Source organism: Leopardus geoffroyi, chromosome D4, assembly GCF_018350155.1.
Source record: "Leopardus geoffroyi isolate Oge1 chromosome D4, O.geoffroyi_Oge1_pat1.0, whole genome shotgun sequence".
Taxonomy (NCBI): domain Eukaryota; kingdom Metazoa; phylum Chordata; class Mammalia; order Carnivora; family Felidae; genus Leopardus; species Leopardus geoffroyi.
This window is the reverse complement of record NC_059342.1, coordinates 40,999,732-41,022,768: the sequence shown is the minus strand read 5'-3', so window position 1 is coordinate 41,022,768 and position 23,037 is coordinate 40,999,732. Positions and strand designations below refer to the sequence as shown.

General features: G+C 37.1%; 1 protein-coding gene across 11 annotated transcripts in view; it reads right to left on the bottom strand.

The window, feature by feature from the left end:
- Nucleotides 1-23,037, bottom strand: part of CCDC171 (coiled-coil domain containing 171) — a 312,701-nt gene that overhangs the window by 151,307 nt on the left and 138,357 nt on the right. For all 11 annotated transcript variants that reach the window (XM_045470282.1, XM_045470288.1, XM_045470291.1 and 8 more), the window contains 2 exons: nucleotides 16,608-17,115; nucleotides 15,401-15,517 (listed from right to left, as the gene is read on the bottom strand). In XM_045470282.1, coding sequence (XP_045326238.1) covers nucleotides 15,401-15,517; nucleotides 16,608-17,115 — 625 coding nt within the window. The remainder of the gene's footprint in view (nucleotides 1-15,400; nucleotides 15,518-16,607; nucleotides 17,116-23,037) is intronic.

The following is a 23,037-nucleotide window of genomic DNA, read 5'->3' as shown; positions in this document are numbered from 1 at the left end:
CACATGGGTGGCTCAGTCAGTTAAGCGCCCAACTTTGGCTCAGGTCATGATCTCACAGTTTGTGGGTTCAAGCCCCACATGGGGCTCTGGGATGACAGCTCAGAGCTTGGAGCCTGCTTCAGATTCTGTCTCTCTCTCTGCCCTTCCCCCCTTGTGTGTGTGTCTCTCTCTCTAAAATAAACATTAAAACATTTTTTTAAATATACATATATATAGGTAGGCTACTCTCAAAACAAAACAAAACAAAAACAAACAAACAAGAACAACAACAAAAACTGCCAGAATTCTCTAGGGAGAAGAAAAAAAAGAGAGAAAGAGAGAGAGAGAGAGAGAGAGAGAGAGAGAGAAGCAAACCAAGAAACAGACCCTTAACTATAAAGAACAAACCAATGGGGGTGCCTGGGTGGCTTACTAGGTAGAGAGCATCCAGCTCTTGATTTTGGTTCAGGTCTTGATCTCAGAGTTCGAGCCCCACATCAGGCTCCACACTAAAAGTGCAGAGCCTGCTTGGGATTCTCTCTCTCTCTCTCTCTCTCTCTCTGCCCTTCCCCTGTTCTTGCTGTCTTTCTCTGTCTCTCTCTCAAAAAAATAAATAAATAAACTTAAAAAAAAGAACAAACTGATGGTTACTGAAGGGGAGTTGAGCAGGGGAATGGGCTAGATGGATGATGAGTGATGGGTATTCAGGGGGGCACTTGTGATGAGCACCGGGTGTTGTATGGAACTGTTGAATCACTAAATTCTACACCTGAAACTAGTATTACACTGTATATTAACTAACTAGAATTTAAATTAAAACTAGGAAAGAAAAAAAAAAGCACCAGAAGTCTCCAAAGCTTTCTTTTTCAAAATTTTATTTAAATTCCAGTATTTCTAGACATAGTGTGACAAGTTTTTTATCCAAAAGTCAGTGAGTTCATCTTTGGCTTACTCAATATATTCAATACAATTTAGATCTTAAAGAAAAAGGATTGTGAATCCATAGCTCAAATCTGATGCTACGTATTTGAAAGTTGCTGAGAGTATATCCTCTCATAGTTCTTCTCACAGGAAAAAAAAAAAAAGAAGTTGTGACTAGGTATGGTTAACCAATGTTATCTAGGGGCACCTGAGTGGCTCAGTCAGTCAGCCATCTGACTCTTGGTTTCAGCTCAGGTCATGATCTCATGGTGGTGAGATAGAGCCCCACGTCAGGCTCCACACTGACAGTGCAGAGAGTGCTAGGATCCTCTCTCTCCCTCTTCTCTCTGCCCCTTCCCTGCTCATGTTCCCTGTCTCTCTCAAAATACATGAATAAACTTTAAATTTTTTTTTTAAATGTTAACTAGACCTGCTATAGTGATTATTTAGCAACAAATATTAATGTTGAATCATTGTTATACACCTGAAATTAATATAGTATTGTATGTCAATTATGCCTCATTTTTTAAAGAAGTGGCCGGCATACAGGGCACCTGGGTAGCTCAGTTAGTTAAGCATCCGACTTCGGTTCAGGTCATGATCTCACAGTTGGTGAGTTCCAGCCTCGCATTGGGCTCCGTGCTGACAGCTCAGAGCCTGGAGCCTATTTCAGATTCCGCGTCCCCCTCTCTCTCTGCCCCTCCTCTGCTCGTGCTCTCTCTCTCTCTCAAAAATAAATAAACAGTAAAAATAAATAAATAAATAAATAAATAAATAAATAAATAAATAAAAAGTGACTGGCATATAATAGATGCTCAATAAATACTTATTAAATGAATGAAAAGAAACTGAAGCTATGAAGATAGAAGGAACTTAAGTACTTTGTTTTAGGAGTTTTCCCCCCCAGTTTTATTGAGAAATGATTAACATACATCACTGTATAATTTTAAGGTGTAGAACATGATGGTCTGATTTACATATACTGTGAAACAATTACCACAATAGGTTCAGCTAACATCCATCATCTTGTATGGATACAATAAAAAGGAAAGAAAGAAGAAAAAACAAAAATGTTCTCCTTGTAAGAATGGGAACTCCTGGGATTTACTCTCTTAACACCTTTCCTATACCCCACACAGTAACGTTAACTGTAATCACCATGCTATACATAACATCCCCAGGACTTATTTATCTTATAAATGTAAATTTGTACCTTTAATCACTTCCTCTAATTCCCCCTCATCCTACATTCCACCTCTGGCAACCACAAGTCTTATTTCTTTGTCTTTGAATTTGGTTTTTGGTTTTGGTGAGGGGGTATTCAGACATAAGACAGATTGCACAGTATTTGCCTTTCTCTGACCTATTTCCTTTTTTTTTTTTTTTCTGACCTATTTCCTTTAGCATAACACTTTCAAGGTCCATCCACATTGCTGAAAATGGTAGGATTTCCTCATTTTTTATGGCTAAACGATATTGTATATATACCATAATTTCTTTATCCATTCATCTGTCAATGGACACTTAACTGTTTATATATATTGGCTGTTGTACATAACACTGCTATGAACTGGCAGGTGGGGAGCAGATATCTTGTCAAGTTAGTGTTTTCATTTCCTTTGGATATATTCCCAGAAGCGAAATTACTAGGGGCACCTACGTGGCTCAGTCGGTTGAGCGTCCAACTCTTGGTTTCGGCTTAGGTCATGAGCTCATGGTTCGTGGGTTCAAGCCCCATTGTCAGGCCCCGTGTTGGCAGCATGGATCCTGCTTGGGATTCTGTCTCTGCCCCTCCTCTGCTCACTCTTTCTCTCTCTCAAAATAAATAAATAATCCTTGAAAAAAAGAAGAAGCAAAACTGCTGGATCATATGGTTGCTCTATTTTTAGTTTTTTGAAGATCCACTATATTGTTTTTCATAGCGGCTATATCAATTTACAATCACACCAACAGTGCACAAGGATTCAGTTTTCTCCACCTCCACACCAGCATTTGTTATCTCTTGTCTCTCTCTCTCTCTCCATATATATATAAGTAAATCTCTACACCCAACATGGGGCTTGAACTCACAACCCCGAGGTATATTTAAGTAACCTCTACACCCAACATAGGGCTTGAACTCACAACCCTGAGATCAAGAGTCACATGCTCTTCTGACTTAGCCAGCCAGGCGCCCCTGTTATCTCTTGTCTTTTTGATGATAGTCATTTTAACAGGCATAAAATGATATCTCATTGTGGTTTTGACTTGCATTTCCCTAATGACTATTGATGTTGAGCATCTTTTCATGTACCTGTTGACCTTTGGTATATCTTCTTTGGGAAAATATCTACTTGGGTCCTTTGTCCATTTCTTTAATTGGGTTATTGGGGTTTTTTGGATTGAATTATATCCATTCTTTATATATTTCATATATTAACCCCTTATAAGACATATGGTTTGCAAATATTTTTCCCACTCTGTAGTTTGTCTTTTCACTTTGTTGATAGTTTCTTTTGCTGTACAGAAGCTTTTTAGTTGAATGTAGTCCCCCTTGTTAATTTTTTATTTTGTTGCTTGTGCTTTAGTGTCAGATCCAGAGAATCTGGATCAAGACCTATGTCAAGGAGCCTTGTTTTCTTCTATAAGTTTCATAGTTTCAGGTCTTATATTTAAGTTGTTAATCCATTTCAAGTTAATATTTGTGTGTGTGTGGTCCAGTTTCATTCTTTTACATGTGAATATCCAATTATCCCAGCACCATTATTGAAGAGACTATCTTCCCTCTGTTGAGTATTCTTGGCTCCCGTGTCAGATATCAGTTGACCGTATGTGCTTGGGTTTTCAGTTTATGCTTTTGGCTCTAGATTCTGTTCTTTTGGTCTATTTGTCCAGTTTTATGTCAGTACCATACACTTTGATTACTGTAGCTTTATAGTATAACTTGAAATCAGGAAGTCATGACGCCTCCTGCTTTGTTCTTCTTTCTCAAGATTTCTTTGCCTTTTTGGAGTCTTTTGTGGCTATACATTTTGGCTTTTTCTACTTCTACTAAAAAAAAAGCCACTGGAATCTCAATAGGGATTACATTGAATCTGTAGTTTTTGGTAGTATGGATATTTCACCAATATTAATTCTTCTAACCCATGAGCACAGGGTACCTTTCCATTTATTTGAGTCTTCTTTGATTTCTTTCATCAATAACTTCTAGTTCTCAGATTAGAGACCTTCCCTTCCTCGGTTAAATTTTTTTTTTTGTATTTTTTTTCAATATATGAAGTTTATTGTCAAATTGGTTTCCATACAACACCCAGTGCTCATCCCAAAACATGCCCTCTTCAATACCCATCACCCACCCTCCCATCCCTCCCACCCCCCATCAACCCTCAGTTTGTTCTCAGTTTTTAAGAGTCTCTTATGCTTTGGCTCTCTCCCACTCTAACCTCTTTTTTTTTCCTTCCCCTCCCCCATGAGTTTCTGTTAAGTTTCTCAGGATCCACATAAGAGTGAAACCATACGGTATTGGTCTTTCTCTGTATGGCTTATTTCACTTAGCATAACACTCTCCAGTTCCATCCATGTTGCTACAAAGGGCCATATTTCATTCTTTCTCATTGCCATGTAGTACTCCATTGTGTACATAAACCATAATTTTTTTTATCCATTCATCAGTTGATGGACATTTAGGCTCTTTCCATAATTTGGCTATTGTTGAGAGTGCTGCTATAAACATTGGGGTACAAGTGCCCCTATGCATCAGTACTCCTGTATCCCTTGGGTAAATTCCTAGCAGTGCTATTGCTGGGTCATAGGGTAGGTCTATTTTTAATTTTTTGAGGAACCTCCACACTGTTTTCCAGAGTAGCTGCACCAATTTGTTCCTCGGTTAAATTTATTCCTAAACATATTATTGTTTTTGATACGCTTGTATATGGAATCAATTTCATTATTTCTTTTTCAGAAAATTCATCAGTAGTGTCAGGAACTCCTTTGAAAGAGTTCTGAAGTGTTTCCAGGTGTTTGCAGATTGCTCTTTCAAAGGAATAACAGAGAATTTTGTATTTGGGGAATACTAGAAAAAATATAAACATGAAGAACATAGAAGCTCACTTGAATAGATGAGCAACTATTAGGTGCAAAGCTGTTCTGACACTTATCCAGAAAACTTGCACCAGCATCCATGTGTACACACAGAAGACCACAATTACATGTCACGTATGTGACAGGTCTCGTGATTACTGGTTAGCAAAGATGAGCACAGGCTGTATCTGGAGATAGCTGCAACAACTGTATTACAATGGGAAAACATCAGTGATTTCTATCAGTAACAAAGTCACTGTACAGCTAATATTAGCATGGTCTGTCATCACCACTCATAATTGAAGGAAATGTCAAAGTTCGGTTAGTGGTTAGTGAAACAAGATGTAATTTTTTCCATCCAAATCCACTGACGCACCCCTATCCCTGCTCCCAAATTCTGACCATGGACCCTTTTGAGAAGGGTTCTGTGAGCCCAAGGTTAAAAGACCTCTTATCTAAGGAATATGTCACCCAATTATAAATCTATATCCTTTAGCGTCTGCCTCTGTGTCAACGTAAATAATAAGAAAGCTGCATAGGGAACTGTAATATAACACTATGCCCTCAGTTTTCACTGAAGATGAATATAAGTAACACTGACAAGAAAAAAACTTCTGCATCTTCTACAAAGTAGCTTTTAGAGATAGAAACTGTGATGTTATTCAATATTTCCAATATGATAATCCATGTAGTAAGCTCCTCCTAAGGTTTAGCAGCAAAAATAGTTTTTTCCATATGTTTGGAGACAGAGAGCATCTCACATCTGGGGAACAACAAGCAATTCAGTTCAGCTAAATTGCATATTTATTAATGAGAGTACTGGGAGGTGAAGCTATACAAATAGATGAGAATCAGTTCAAGAAGGGTCTTGTATACCTTGCCAAAGAGTTAATTCATACAATAAGAAATGAGGAATAATGCTGTTGCTGATACTGAGGCCAAAGATATGCAATAGATCAAGCACTGTTTACATGCATTAACTCATTTAACCCTTACAACAGCAAATGAGATGACATTAGTATGACAGCCATTAAAAATAAGAAAAAAGTTGGGGCGCCTGGGTGGCGCAGTCGGTTAAGCATCCGACTTCAGCCAGGTCACGATCTCGCGGTCCGTGAGTTCGAGCCCCGCGTCAGGCTCTGGGCTGATGGCTCGGAGCCTGGAGCCTGTTTCCGATTCTGTGTCTCCCTCTCTCTCTGCCCCTCCCCCGTTCATGCTCTGTCTCTCTCTGTCCCAAAAATAAATAAACGTTGAAAAAAAAAATTAAAAAAAAAAAATAATAAGAAAAAAGTAACGATGAAAAATGACTACAAAATGATCCAGTCACATTGAAATACATACAAAACAACTTGAAAGATGTACACATCAATATTGATCATATTCTTAGAGATTACAAGAAATTTATATTTATTTCCTCATACTCTTCAAGACTTTATAAATGTTTACAATACACTCGTGCTACTTGTTACTTCCTTGTTACTTCTACAACCCTCCTCCAAATTATTTCTTTGCTAAATATGAGATAGATGATAGATAGATAGATAGATAGATAGATAGATAGATAGAAAGAATGGCAGTCTATCTAAGAATGGACACCCATTAGTAGGTTAAAAGGGGAACACCTGTGGGGCGCCTGGATGGCTCATTCGGTTGAGCGTCCTACTTCAGCTCAGGTCATGATCTCACACTCCGTGAGTTTGAGCCCTGCGTCAGGCTCTGTGCTGTCAGCTCAGAGCCTGGAGCCTGCTTCCGATTCTGTGTCTCCCTCTTTCTCTGTCCCTCCCCCTGCTCATGCTCTGTCTTTCTCTGTCTCAAAAATAAATCAATAAAAACATTAAAAAAATTTTTTAAAACTAAGGGGGGAACACCTGCAAAAAATATGGAGCTAAAGCAATAGTGATGAGGCTAGAATAAAAAGTGGACTAATAAAATATGTAAAATATAGAGCATAAGAGTAAGAATAAGAGTAAGTTAGGGAGACTCCCAGGTTTCTTTTTTTTTTCAGTTTATTTATTTTGAGAGAGACAGAGACAGTATGAGCAGAGGAGGGGCAGAGATAGAGGGAGAGAGAGAGAACCCCAAGCAGGCTCCACACCATCAGTGCAGAGCCTGACATGGAGCTCAAACTCACAAAACTGTGAGATCATGACCTAAGCACAAACACACTTAACTGACTGAGCCACCCAGGCTCCCCGACTCCCAGTTTCTATTTTAACGACTACTTGGTGGATGTCCATACCAATTACAAAGACAGAAAATTTAGAAGGGGGTTTAGGGACAAAGAAGACGATTAAATTTTGGAACTTGCTGAGTGTGAGGTGTTTTTAGGATACCCACAGAAAGCTAGATATAGAGTTTAAGCATGACAGGGAGGTAGCCTCCAAAACCTCAGAATTTCTGCTGTGAGTAGAGTGTCTTTGTTATTCAAGGTGGGCCCACAGGACCACACTTCATAGCTCATATTAATGGGCTGACTCATGGTGGGCATCTCATACTTTATGCTAACAACATGACTCAAGGTAAGGACTGGCCATGTCAGAAAGACCAACAATGTGATTAGAGGTTGGGGTTTTGAGCCAAGGTAACATCAGCTCAACCTCCACAGAGGGGAAGGGAGCTGGAGACTGAGTTCAGCAACACAGCCAACAATCCAAATAATCATGTTCATATACTGAAGCCTCAAAAGAATTCTGGACATTGAAGTTCCAGTGAGCTTCCCAGGTTGGTAATACTCCATATGTACCGTCATAAATCGATAGCAGGAGGCTACCTTGTCCCAAGGACAATGGAAGCTTGATGCCTGGAATCCTAGACTTTACCCTATGCATTCCTTCCTTTGGGTCTAAATTGTTTCTGTTGGCTATAATAAAAATGTAATCCTAAATACAGCACTTTCTTGAGTTCTAGGAGTTTCTAGCAAATTATGGAACCTGAGAGAATTCGTAGGAGCTCCTTAACTCATAATCAGCTGGCGTGAAGTGAAAGTGGCCCCAGGAACTCTTAAACTTGTAGGTGGGGTCTGAAGTAAGAACAATGTGGGGACTGTTCCCTCTGCCGGTGCAATTTAGCTGGACACCTTTGCATTGTATGACTCTATTTTTACGAAATGCTTGAAAAGACAAAATTACAGTGACAGCAAAAAGACTAGTGGCTACCTTGAGCTAGGAGTATGTAGGGGTGACTTCAAAAAAGGTAAAGAAAATGTTCTATATATTTTCTAGTATACATTCTAGCATATACATTTTTTCAATCTATTCAATTTTACAGCTAAATGATTAAACTTTATTAGACATAAATCATATCCCAATATATCTGACTTAAAAAGAAGAGACAGAGAATTCTGTGTCTGATATTATTGAGAATGTTAGTCACTCTATCACAATGTCCCTTTTGGTTAAGAGCTACAGGACAAATTCCTATCTATTCTTAGTCCAAGGACATTTTTATTTCTTCTAAATTTCTGGTTTTTCTTTAATGACATCATTGACAATTGAATCCTGAGACCTGAATTTGAACACAACTATGCAGGCCATCATAACTGGCTTTTTCAACACCATTCCTGGTTCAAATTTGCTTCCACTTTTTCTTACTCAAGTTTTAATGATTATCATACAGTCATATTTTACAGGTACCTTTAAATGGCCATAATTTTCTTCTAGAACAAGGTGGTGGTAAAATAACATTTCGAAATGCATATCTAGTATTTTACTATAGATTTGAGAGGAAATTTTTTCCTCCATTCTTTTACAAATATCTGAAAAACTAATTATGCTGCTTTGTTGGATAGCATCTGGATTCACAACCTACCCTTCTAAGAAAAGGCTTCAGGCTCTTAGAAATTTCCTGCAAAGTACCTATAAATTGCAAAATATGCTGAAGGCTCACCTATATTTCTTAAAATAATTTTGATTTTGTATACTATTTTAACATTATTAACAAATACACGCTATGAAAGGTGTGACACTGGAATTTTACATAGTCATCGGCATTCTCGAGAAATTACCCATTCAAAAATTGTTCTTAAAAATTATGATAAGCAAGTAAAATTTTAATTTGAAAAACAAAGTATGTGTCCACTGTAAAATTATTTCATCTTTCCTGTGCACCTGAAACTTTTGATAATAAAATGTTTGAAAAAATATAGGAACATGTTAAGGTAATAATAATAAAGAAAATCAAAAAATTAGAAGAAAATTCAATAAATCAAATGTGGATCCCCAAAATAGACACTTGTAACTGAAGTATCAAAAATGATACATACAAAAGTCTCTACATGTACTTGTTCCAATTTCAGATATAAGTTGAAGTTGTATAAATAACAAAGCCCTCTAAGTTGCTTCTTCTCAAACTTTACTGTGCATGTAAGTCATCTGAGGACCTTATTAAAATGTAGATTCTGATTGAATAGTTCTGGAGTAGAGTCTGAGATAATGCATTTCTTTTTCTGTTGTTGTTCTGAGATTAGGCATTTCTAACATATTCCTCATTAATGCTGATGCTGTTGGTCCACAGACCACACTTGAAGTAAGAATGCTCTTTTTATTATTTTTTAGGAATCAATAGAACCCTAGTTTTAAAATATATATAAAATAACTACTTATTAACAGAAATATCTTTATTTTGCTTTGAACTTCCTACATGTGAAACCTCAGTGTTATGCCAAATACAACCCAGATTTCTAAGTTTTGCCTGAAAGAGTTGTTATGACCTCTACAAAGTTAACTCAAAGTAACAATGAAAGAAACTTCTGAGTAGTCATAGCAGGGGCATGTATACTGGGGTCGTCTATCTTCTGGATAATTATGATTCAACTATGGAGGAAATATGTAACAGAATGTATGAACTTACTATTCATATCCATCTACTATTTATTCAGAGATTATTCCATGCAAATCAGCGCACTTGCTTCTAAAGAAATTCAGGCTAGACCAGACATACGAAATGTTCAGCTATCTAAAGAGTTCTTCAGTCCATTCACATAATGATTGATATCCCAGCTCTTCAGTGGAAGTAACGTTCTCCCCTGTTTGAGGTAAATGATCTCTTGCAGGCACACCATTTGGATACCTGGAAGAGGTAATTTATCTCAAGTGGGCAAACACTTTAATGAAAGCAAGAAGGTTGCCACCTGTCCAGTATTTACAGAGGCAAACTAGAAACTGGGGTCTCTGCCCACTGCCTGTAAATACATCCTCAAAGTTAAGAAGGTAGCAGGAGCAGCCACCCTTAGCACTTTCTGAGCAGTGAATTCAAGCTTATCGCTCTTGAACTTCCCGTTTCATGAAAGGCATAAAGTGATATACCAGTTCGTGTGAGATATCAGAACACAAAAAGACAGGTAAAACAATAAACATTTGGTTGGCAATTACATATACAAGAGATTTGGCTGAGAAGGTTACATTCACACCTAATAACTCTATAACTGAGGAACTCTTCTTAGCCCAATTCCACAGGGGAAGAGGGGAAGACGTTGAGGCTGAAAGGGATCGAGTACCTTTCCCAATGTCACACACAAAGTTAAGCAATGGGACCCAGATTCGAATCTAGAGCCCAAGTTCTTAATTCATACTCTACTATGTACCCTAAGTGTTTAATTTTCCCTCTTCGGTAAAATTTTTCTCTCCTATATAATTAATAGTATGTGTATAATTCAGAACTTACTCTAAAAAGATAGGTACCTAAAAAGAGTATTTTTAAAAAGAATAATATACTTTTTTTTTTTACCTTGGAACAAAGATAATACAAGAAGTGACGCAGTTACTATTAAATATATTTAAAAACTACTACTCGATATTGACACACAGTACCCGTTTTCCTGAGGCTTCAAAAAAAAAGTGACTGATGCCATCAATATGTAGTCTTCACATGTAAAATGATTTAAATTTTCAGCAAGTTCTTCAAAACAAGAAAATGAAAGAAGGAAGGAACAGAAAAGAAAACATATGGCTCTAAGAAATAACTTTTTTCATTTCAGGATTTTCAGATTATTTCCTTAATAAACTTTACCAAGATTTTGCCACCTCAATATCCCACTTGGTTGAAAGAATTAAGATACTACTCATAATATTAGGTGATCCAAGAGACAATGAATCAATTACAAATCAAAGCTGAACTCATATTCCTGATAACTGTCCTGCGATGAAAAGATCCTATTATGAATTGGTTAAACAAATTATGAAATGCTCAACTGATAAATATTACCCAAACATTAAAAATCATTCCCCAGGGACACCTGGGTGGCTCAGGTCATGATCTCATGGTCTGTGAGTTCAAGCCCTGCATTGGGCTCTCTGCTGACAGCTCAGAGCCTGGAGCCTGCTTCAGATTCTGTGTCTCCCTCTCTCTCTCACTGCCACTCCTCTGCTTGTGCTCTGCCTCTCTCTCTCTCTCTCTCTCTCTCTCTCAAATATAAGTAAACATATATATATATATATATGTGTGTATATATATGTATATATGTATATATATGAACATTTAAATAATATATAATAAACACATATATACATGTATATAATCATTCCCTAGAAGAATATTAATAGAAATGGATAAAATCCTTCAAAAGCATGACTTTTTTTAAGCTAAAGCTATTATAGCATGCCATAAGTGAAACACGGCATCATTTCTGTGATTTTCTTGCCAAAATTGCATGAACTGAATCTAATCATGAGGAAACATCAAACGGATCAAAACTGAAGGGTATTTTACAAAAATCAGTCTGTAATCTTCAAGAATATGATGGTCAAGGAAAGACTAAGGAACTTTTCCACGCTGAGGGAGATTAAAGAAACGTCACTTAATGCAACACATAATTCGAAACCAGATCCTTTTGCTATAAAAGACATGGTTGGGACAACTAGGGTAAGTCAAAGGGGGTCTGAACGGTTTCCTGACGTTGATCACAGCCCTCTGGTTATGTAGAAGAATGTCTTGCCTGAAATACATGCTAAAATATGAGAAAGTAATGGGCATCGTTGTCAGCTACTTGCTCTCAAATCATTCAGCAAAAAGAGTCTCTATTGTGTATTTGCAACTATTCTGTAAGATTAAAACTATTTCAAAATCATTTTTTAAGTTCATTTATTTATTTTGAGAGACAGAGAGACAGAGAGCGAGAGCGGGAGGGGCAGAGACGGAGGGAGAGAGAATCCCAAGCAGGCTCCACATTGTCAGCGCAGAGCCCAGTGTGGGGCTTGAACTCGCAAACCGTGAGGTCATGACCTGAGCAGAAATCAAGAGTCTGACATGTAACCGACTGAGTCACCCAGGCACCTCTCAAAATAATTTTTTAAATGCAAATATAAAACAGTATGTAGCTTATGGTAACATTTATATCATTTGTTAGCCTGTTAGTAGATGGATGAGCAGGTGGTAGGAAGGAAGAAGGGAGGGTAAGAAGAAGAAATGAAGGGTGGGCAGACAGAAAGGCAGAGAGGAATAAAACAGATCGGAATAACACATAGCAATAGAAAATAATTAGTTGTCTAAAAATGCATACAGGCAGACGTGTGTACTACATTCAGGAATGTGATACACTACTTTCATGATGAGATGGGTTGTAAGGAAACAGGTTTTTTTAGTGCCCACTATATGCTAGGTACTGTACAAAATGTTCAACAAGGGTTATCTCATTAAATCCTCATAAAAACCAGGAAGATAGTATTATCTCCATTTTTGGGTAAAGAGTCTGAGGTCTAGTAACAAAGTAACTTGCCCAGTTTCACACAACTAATAACTAGCAGAGCTGCAAACAAAATCAAATCGGCCTCGTACAAAGCTAATGCTCTTTCTGCTATATGCTAATGCTTATCGTATATTTAGGTTATTCATACACTTAAATTATAAACTCAACATGACTATGTAAGCTGTTATAGCTTTACATTTATTACCCTCACTATTATCTGTTAATAACCTCTCATGTACTTTAAGTGTCTGAAAATATTTTCCCATCCTTTCTGCTAAAGTATCAGGAAATTTCTACTACTAGGATACCCATGAAAATGAAAACACATTACCTGGAAAAGGTAATGCGTTAACTGGTCATCATATTTTGAATGAATTATTCTATGAGCCCAGCTTGTCAAGTCGCCTCTGCAAAAGGAACACACTGATCATTTTTGTACTAGTCCAATAACAACTCAATTGTTTACCCGTCCAACCATATTCTTCCCTATACTCTTCAGGATTTCAATACATCAATTATTCTCCCCCTCTAAGCAACTATCACTTAACTCTTCCCTAATTACTTAGTGTTCTTTAGCCAACAACATTTAAAGGCTTCCCTAAAGAAGCCTGAACTTGCTCTTTTCTCAAACCATTAGAGGTACAACCAAATTCTAACAAGGCAGCTCTGTTCCTGGAGGGAGGCAAGCATTTAAAGACACACCATTCTCGGTCTACCTTCTCCTTGATAAGTCTTACCTACACATATTTTTATTAGGGTCTCAAATAATCATTGTGTCAATATCTTAACTTTAAGATATTATAAGGGTCCACTTTTGGAAAATATGCTCAGGGAGATCACTGTCTAGCTTTATAAAGTCTCTATAATCTGATCGCATGCCAATGTTCCACCTTTTCTCCCACGATTCTCCAATATAGTTATAACAGCAAATGCATTTGTAATCACCATGTATAAGCCAGATATGCTAGGCATGGATTTCCATTCCATCTCCTCAATGTCCCTCTTCCCATTCTGTGCCTACTCCCACTTCTGCATTTCTGCTCAGGCTCTGCCCTCCATCTGGATGCTGTCCCTCCTACGTAACTTATCTATCTTTCTAGGCCCAGCGAAGGCCTTCCATTAAGGCTCCCTGAAGCCTTCCCAATACTAGTAAGCCCCCACTACGCTGTACCTATCTTGGATTCTTACATTTAAAGCCAGTATTTCCTCATTCAATCTTGATTACTTTCTGCCTAAAGTTATTCACAAATTGCCAATCTTGTTCTATAATCATTATGTATATTTTCTAGATGTCCAGATCCAAGTCATATATGTTTCTTTCATCTCCTGAAGATATATAGCACAGTGAAAAGAAAAAATAAATAAATAAAGTAATATACACAGGATTGTAGCTTAAGAAACCAATCTATGTTAAGTGTTCACACACCTACAAGAATATGATGAACACAAATAATCTGTTTTTCAAACTAACTCCAATAACTTTTATTAAGTTCTCTCAAGAATGTTAATTTTCCTCTTAAGTTATAATGCCAACATTCTTAAAATACATTTTATTTAGACTTTTATTTCAGACTTCAAACCCAGTACATTGACGTTTTGCCAAAATATTAGAGATGAATATTGCTTACCAACATCAACGGGCCACAACCTAAAATTAATCTTTGCATCATAAGTTTCCCACTATAAGAACATAGATTTAGTTATCAGAAATCACAAGAAATGATCAAATGTATATAGCAGAGTTGTCTAAAGAATTAAACTACATCCCAAATTATTACTTCATTAATGCTTACAACATTCCACAAGGCAGGCAAGTATTATCAAATCCATTATATTATTTTTACTATTAATGTGTCTGAAATGGCCATAATTAGTCCAATGACATAGCTTAACCAGTAGGTAGGTGTATGTTATTCTTGAGAAATTAGTTTTCATTGAACTTTTCATACAAACATATCCTGCAATCTGAGTCATTAAAAAATAAACTGATTTATTTATTTATTTATTTATTTATTTATTTATTTATTTATAATGTTTACTTATTTTTGAGAGAGAGAAACAGAATATGAGCAGGGGAGCAGCAGAGAGAGAGACAGGAAGACACAGAATCTGAAACAGGCTCCAAGCTCTGAGCTGTCAGCACAGAGCCTGATGCAGGGCTCGAACTCCAGAACAGCAAGATCATGACCTGAGCCAAATTCAGACACTTAACTGACTGAGCCACCCAGATGCCCCAGTAAACTGATTTTTAGACCTTTGGAAATCACTGATTATAGGTGGTTCCACACCTGATAGAAACAGACTACTCAAATTAACTCTATTGAAAATTAATTAGGAAAAATAAAAACATATCACCGAGAAAAGTTTTCTACTGGTTCAGTTATTCCTCAAACTTCTAAAATGTATAGCTAGAAATAGAAATGAAGGAAGACTAAAACATTTGCAAGAACATTCCCAGTATTCATTAAAAAAAAAAAAGCTAATGATGAGATTTCCTTTGGAATGTCAGATCCTAAAAGGAAAAAATAAGGTGGATACATTCACCAAGAAATGTCATTTAATTTCCCCATAAATTAAGACAAAATTACCCACCAAAATTTACATTAATTCTCTCCATCATTAAATAGAGATTTAATAATCTCTCTGTACCTGAATGGAGAAAGATGAAAACAAATGTATTTTCTTCCTAGATGGTTTATTAGAATTCGAACTGTAAAGCATTTCTAGACATTTGCAAGGACCTAAAAGAGGGAATCGTACCTGTTTTACTAATGACTTCCTGTAACTCGGCCATAGAAGTGATGATTGCAGCCAGAAGGTCAGAACTGGTAAGCCAACTAAGTGCTTGCAAACAACGTAACTGCTCCTTTTGGTGCCCTGCAAGAAAAGAAGATCCATTATGTGATGTTACAGACTTTTAAAATCCATGTTTAAAATTCATAGCAACGTTTGGCTATTTAGGAAATAGACCAAAACTTGTAGGCAGAACTTTGCCTAATGTGGAAAAGTCTACAAGAAATGTTAGATTTGACTGACAATTTATCTATATATATAAATTAAGTGATGTCAAAAAAAAGAGAATAATTTTTTCTTTAGTTCTACTTATATTACTTAACAGCTTGATTTTTTATTTAAAAAACATTTTTTTAATGTTTATTTATTTTTGAGAGAGAAAGAGAGAGAGAGAGAGCATGAGCGAGGGAGGGGCAGAGAGGGGGGTAGACACAAAATCTGAAGCAGGTTCCAGGCTCTGAGCTGTCAGCACAGAACTGGACACGGGGCCCCAACTCACGAACTGCAAGATCACGGCCTGAGCCGAAGTCGGAAGCTTAACTGACTGAGCCACCGAGGTGCCCCCTTAATAGCTTGATTTTTAAAGTTAAAAATTGAAATCACTATTTCCTCAGAATAGTGAAACTTTTAAAAAAAAAAAGTTAACTGGAAAATTTACATCTGTCTCATTTCCATTCAATTCCTCAATAGATTTTTAACTCTGATCATTTTATACTGACTCATAGAAAGTAAAAATAAATTATACTGCTAATTAATTTTAAATAGGGGAGAGTCTCTGGATCGACTTAACTGAAAAATCACTATATAAACTCTCCACTTTACTGTGAAAAGAGCATTCAAATATAATAAAGCTGACTATATATATATATGTATATATACATATATATATACATATATATACACACACACACACACACACATAAAGCTAGGCAAAGTTGAAATTATATTTGCCACTTTCTTTAAATTTTAATGTTTATAACAAAAAATCAAAACCTAATTTATACATAAATATACATTTCTCCATACCCACACACATATCTACAACACATGAGAGACTATGTTACATGAGTTGACATATTAAATGATTTTTCAAGTTTTTACACAATGGCTAAGCCTGGTCACATTGTATGCCCTTACACTCAACTTAGATTTTAAAAAGCTTAAATTATCTTACTTGGAAATTTATGCTTGTCTTTGGGCTCTCCTGTACACACCAACATGCCTATGCCTTCTTTGAAGCTCTCCATCCAGGTAAAAAGAGAGGCACATGATTGGCCCAAAATCTTGAGCCTATTTGCTGCCAAAATTGCAATTACACCTTTCCGGAATACACGTATCATCAGTCCTTTGAATGGCCTTTTCTTCGTCTTAGCTTCCTCTTGCTTCTTTTCCTCTACGTTTGACAAAGCCTGGGCTAGAGTTCTGACTTCCAGTTTGAACAACTCAAAGGTGTTGAACTGCTCCTGGAGAAAATCTCTCTGTGTCGATAAAGCACATGACCGGCTATAGAGAGGATATAAGGCACCGGCCATCAATGCACAGGCTGCCAGCAAGGATGCTTGTTCCCTTTGAGTCTGTGATAACACAGTTTTGAAGCGTGAATTTTCGAGAACCATCTGTTCGTGTGACTTCTCAATACGGTTCAATTTTTCCATATTTTTTTCAGCAATTTCTTGAAATTTCTATAAGAGAAGCCAAATAAAATATTTTAAACAATTAGGCATTTTATTACTTCCTCTTTGTAGAAAGAAAACAAACTTTGCTGACAACTAATTCTTCCTCAAAAGACCCATGTTCTAAATATCCAAAAAATATGTATGATGGAGCAACAGGTTAGATCTAAATGTGCATGTTGATCTAAACATTTTTTTTAACATTTGCTTATTTTTGAGAGAGAGGCAGAGCATGAGCGGGGGAGGGGCAGAGAGAGAGGGAGACACAGAATCTGAAGCGGGCTCCAGACTCTGAGCTGTCAGCACAGAGCCCAATGAGGGGCTCAAACCCACGAACTGTGCGATCGTGACCTGAGCTGAAGTCGAACACTTAACCGGCTGAGCCACCCAGGCGCCCCTAAATGTGCATGTTGATTTTTAAATCCTCTTGCACAGAAACTTTACATAACATAGAACACATAACTCTAAAAGTACTTCATGAATTTCCCATACACCTATGCAGAAATACACATATTTAGAAAAAAGAATTTCTCCTCTTCCATTCCTCACTTTTATTTCCTGCTTTTTAAACAAATTACATCAGCAGTAGAGGTTTTCCTATATGGGAAAAGACTTTACTTTTTGCCAGAATAAGCAAAGGGTTAAATCAACAATATAACAAATAGCACTTGACTGTCTGCCATTTACTGGGTGAGGGGGGACTGATTCTCGGGTTAAAATCTCTCATTTCAGCTCTTTCTTACCTTCCTGAGACAGCAGACTGAACAAAGCACAGCCCCAGTGGTGGGAGGAAATAACTAACTGTGAGCTGGGCCTCAGCATCTCTCTGATCCTTTTTCCCTCATCAAGGAATTTGCAATCCAAAACAATTTGAAACACCAAGAAATTTTAACTATGGACAACATATTTTAATTGCTAGAAAATAAAATAGTTCTCTATGAAATCTTATGCCTGATCATTAAGGAACTGCTGAGGTAGAGTAAATTTCAGAAGATAACAGATCCCAATTTCCTTTACTGATTCATTTATCATTCAATAAACATTTATTGACTAGTCACTAAATTCCATGTGCTAAGAAAACAGACAAGCAAATCAATTACTGTGGTGTAATGCTATCAAACTATGCCAGACTGCCAGAGGTACCCAAAAGGGAGTTTGCACAAAATGATATTGACAGGCTTTTGGAGGGATAATGACAAAGGACAAGTGGTGGTGAGGTATGTAATAGAAAGAATTAAAAAAGAAATAGTGATAAAGTGTGGCTCCATAGTTACCCTAAAATAATTTAATGATCCGAGTTGGAGAAAATCACACAAACCCTTGATGACTCCACAAGATTTGTTGTCAAAGCCTACCATGGACAATGTTGATAGGCGGTAGCCAGAAGAATTCAAACTTGTGGAAATATACTGCTAAGGAAAGTAACTCTTGTACTAAATCCAACCCCAAGGCCAGTGGATGAGATTCCCAATAAGTGCACGGTGAGTAGAAGAAGGCCCTCAGAGGTACAGTCCTGAGCACAAATGAATTAAAGAAGTACACAAGAAGCCACTCTCTGAAGGATTCAACTTCTTGGATGCCTTCCTTTGGGCAGGGGAAACACTGTATCTTAGACATGGTTTTAAATGTTTCTATACTGTAGGGGCTCCTGGGTGGTTCAGTCAGTTAAGGGTTCGACTCTTGATTTCCACTCCAGTCATGATCTCATGGCTCATGAGATTGAGCCCTGCGTTGGGCTCTGTGCTGGCAGCGCAGAGCCTGCTTGGGATTCTCTCTCTCTCTTCCTCTCTCTCTGCCCCTCCCATGCTCGCTCTCTCTCTCTCTCTCTCTCTCTCAAAATAAATAACCTTAAAAAAATGCTTAAAAAAATGTTTCTATACTATAATTGTCTTTATTTACTCCGACTCTTCTCTAAAGTCTGAACCAGCCATATCTGTGGTACTACTGTGAAAAAGAAAGGAATAGGGAAATAAAGGAATTGTGGCTTGCCCCCAACCACATCTCCACCCATGGCCAAGCGGTGGTAGCAGTATTTCATCACCGGGACTGTGTCCCAGAGCTCCATGCAAAGACACTTGTAAAGGAAATGGTGTCCCATTGGGAGTAGCTGAAAGAAGCAAGAAACTCTGAGAAGCACTAGCCAGGTGGACTCCTTGGAAGCAGATGCGAGACACCCCTTTAAGAAGGCAACCTTTAAGAAAAGGGAAAGCTGACCTGCACTGTAGCTAAAGAAAGCAGAAAGACCAGTATGTGGAAGAGTGAGAGCCAGAAAACAGGATAATGTATTCTAAGGAAGTACAAATAATTCAGAACGCCTAAAGAAAAGAGGACAATGATGGAAAACTGACAAGTAGGTGGATAAAAGACGATAAAGCTAAGGAATTTAAACTATCTGGAAAGCCATGAGAAGCCATAAAATCCTGGAAGTCGCCCTGCTTTAGCTAATGGATGGGAGAATCAGAAATATTAATAAAGACCGCCATGGGTAGCAGTAAAGTTGCCGGAAGTGGAGATGGAACAAGAGGAGCAAACAGAATTTACAAAGGCTAATTCCATATTTTCTCCAAAATCAATTCCACCAGTTCAATTAGAGGGGAAAACAGGAAAATTACAGACAATGCAAGATAAAAGAGCCACACCGGTTACAGCTAGGTAGTAGAAATAAACATTAACCTAATCAGGTTCCAGGTGGAACATAGTCACAGATCTCAAAGTCTGAGGCAGAAGTGTATTTTCAACAAAAAGTACTCTTCTGTGAACGAAAACAAATGGTGAATAGATACATCTGCTAATGATATTTTAAATGTTTCAAAATAGCATGTGAAGTCATTGGGCAAAATCGAATGGGTTGTTGACAGAGAGCTGAAAGTATATATTTACCATACCAGAATTAAAATTTTTAAAGTAAATTAAATAAAAATTTTAAAATTTAAGAAAAAAAAAAAAAGGGAAGACAGCTGAAAGTAAAGCAAGCCTGTTCTGGAAAAGAGTTAGCTGTAGCACATGACAGATCTACCGAAGACAGCTAGCCTCCTTCAGAGCATCAGATTGAAGCTAACGGCGTTTTAGAAAGGCAGCCAGAAATAGGTAGTCCTGGAATGAGGATGACAGAGTAACCAAAATGTGGAGAGAAATGGATAAAAACCTGAACTCCATTACCCAAAACACCCCACTTCTCTCGACAGACAGAAAACCAGGAACAAGCTGGAATGTCTTAAAAACAGAATTGGGATTCCAGACTTACACAGCCAGTTTTCATTTTAGGCTGCCTGCTAGAAGTAGTGGTAAAGTACTAAAGCAATCTTTTAAATTCTCGTGTCTTTCAAATCCTCATGTCATTCTATGGCCCCCAAATTTTGATCATTTGTAGCAATTGTATATTTAAAAGTGCTTAATTAAGTGATTAATATTAATTACCACCACGCTTCATGATTTCTCAGAGACTCAGATGCCATTCACAGATTGCTGAAACAGTAAAAATAAGACTAAGAATATGTGTGAAGTCTGCTTATAAATAAAAATAAACAAACTCAAAAGACTATTTAATTGTCTAATAACCATCTGCTATCCCCAGCCATTCTTGGTTTAAGTAATTATAATCAAGACACCTAGTATCGATTGTTATTTTTTAAAAAAATCACCCAGACCAATATTCAACTAGATAACTAGAATTTATTAGCAGGGTGAATTAAAGATTTAAAAATAATGAAGTTAAACATTTAAAGTTTTAGAGCTCTTATCGACAAACATTAAGTTAGCCACACAAAATCCTCAATAACATTAACACTTAATGCAAGTTTTGTTCATTTCTTAACAATTACATTTCTGCATCCCTGCTGTCTCCACTCAAATCTAGAACCACAGATCTGACTTCCCGGTAAGCATCTCCACTTAGCTACCTCACAGCCATCTCAAGCTAAAGTATCCAGTCCAGTACTATTGACTTGCCTCGTAAACGTGTTCATGATAGTCCTCTTTATGTCAATACATGGCACCAACATCCACCGAATTGTTCAAGTCAAAAACTTTGCAGTTGGTTTTAGTTCCTCCTTTCACCTTATCCTCTACCATCCCAAATCGAAGCCATCGGCAAGCACCGTTGGGTTTACCTATAAAATACACCCTGATCCATATCTACTGCTACGCATCCTACTTCCAGCTATTCACCACCAGCCATTCATGCCCCCTTCCATGCCGCTGTCAGATTACGTCCATCCGATCCTATTGTTTAACATCTTTGTCCTTACTGAACCAAGGTTCCCTCCTCAAGTCACAACACTCCCACATGCCTTCTGCTGTAAAGGCTTCACCTTCTCCCACAATCCTCACCCTGATGATAAAGGGAGAACGGTCTGCTTCTTTACTATCCAGACACGAACCTCACCACTCTTCACAATTTAACCAATGCTGTCTAGCATTCCCAGGTCTTTTCCTTTCCAACTCCCCTAACACTATTCAAATCCTAGCAATCATCAGAGCCCATTTCAGGGTCTATCTATTCCATGACACCTTTTCCTATAATTCTCACTCATGCTGACCTTGACCTTCTCTGAACTTAATTATATGACTCACACATTTAATTCTGACACTGCTACTTACTTATTGCATGTATGCATATCTGTTCTCCCTCAAATGCAATAGAATGCTAGTTCCTGGAGGCCAGGAAGTATTTACTGCAGTAAATATTCTATTTACAGTGCTCTATACCCTGTAGGAATTTACTAAATATTGAACAAATTAAATAATCCTTTATAAGATGTTCCTTGGTGTTTACCACAGTTTTTTTTTTGCCCATAATAGGCACTGAATAAATACCCAATGAATAAAAAGCTTTATAAATGTAAGGAGAAGAAAAATATAATCCGAAAAAAAGATATCCTTTCTAAATATAATTTGGAACTTATCAACATGTCAGAATTCTGCTTTAAAATTAATTCTGATATTCCACAGGGATCTTCAAAGGTGCTGCATTATTTACTGTGAATTATTCTTGAAGAACAAAGCTTGTTTGATGATAACAATGGAAACAGCCATAAGAGCAATTTTTCCCTTAAAAAAATCTTATGTTCTTTACCCAAGGAGATTGAAGGCCAATATTTTTAAAGCAAACATTAGGAATATCGCCTTCAAATGGGACAAAAGCATTCCTAGGACTGAAATAACCTGCTCCTTAGTGTGTTTAGTTTCAAAAATAATATTTGCAAATTCCTCCAAAACAACACTCTTATCTTGAAGAATTAAAAAAACTTGCAAATATAGTATGGATATCTTTTACATAGATTTCTTTGGCATATCAAAAATACGATATAGTTTCACTAGTTTTCCTCTATTGTCTGATAAATTCAAAGTGCATCCAAAATGGGGGGGAAAGATACCTCTTTTGCCTAATCACGCACGTACTTCCTGAAGCACACAGGCTCTGTGGGACGCCTTACAGGGTTCCATGAACTTTGAGACTTTGGACCAGAAATTAGATACTTCCTTAGGGAATAAAATTCTTTTTTTATCACTTTTGCTTCCTGCGTTCTTATTCTTTATGTTGGCAAAAGACAAAATGCACACTGGACATTTGATGACACATAGACATCAAAGGACTTTATTATTGGCAAAAGACAAAATGCACACTGGGCATTCGATGACACATAGACATCAAAGGACTTCATTAAAACTGTCTTATTTTTATAGACTGCATACCTTGTCTTTTTATGAAATGGTAATATTGCAAAATGAATAAATTCACCTGCTTATCCTATGATGTAAATGCTTCTCTGTTAAAAATAACGCACATTTAGTGAAGAAAATGGAAGCCTCATACGTTACTGGTGATGTTAAAATGATGCATCAACTTTTACAAATAGCTCAGTTTACCATATGACCTAGAAATTCTACTGTCTGGACTTTATATATATTATATATTTATATATACATTAT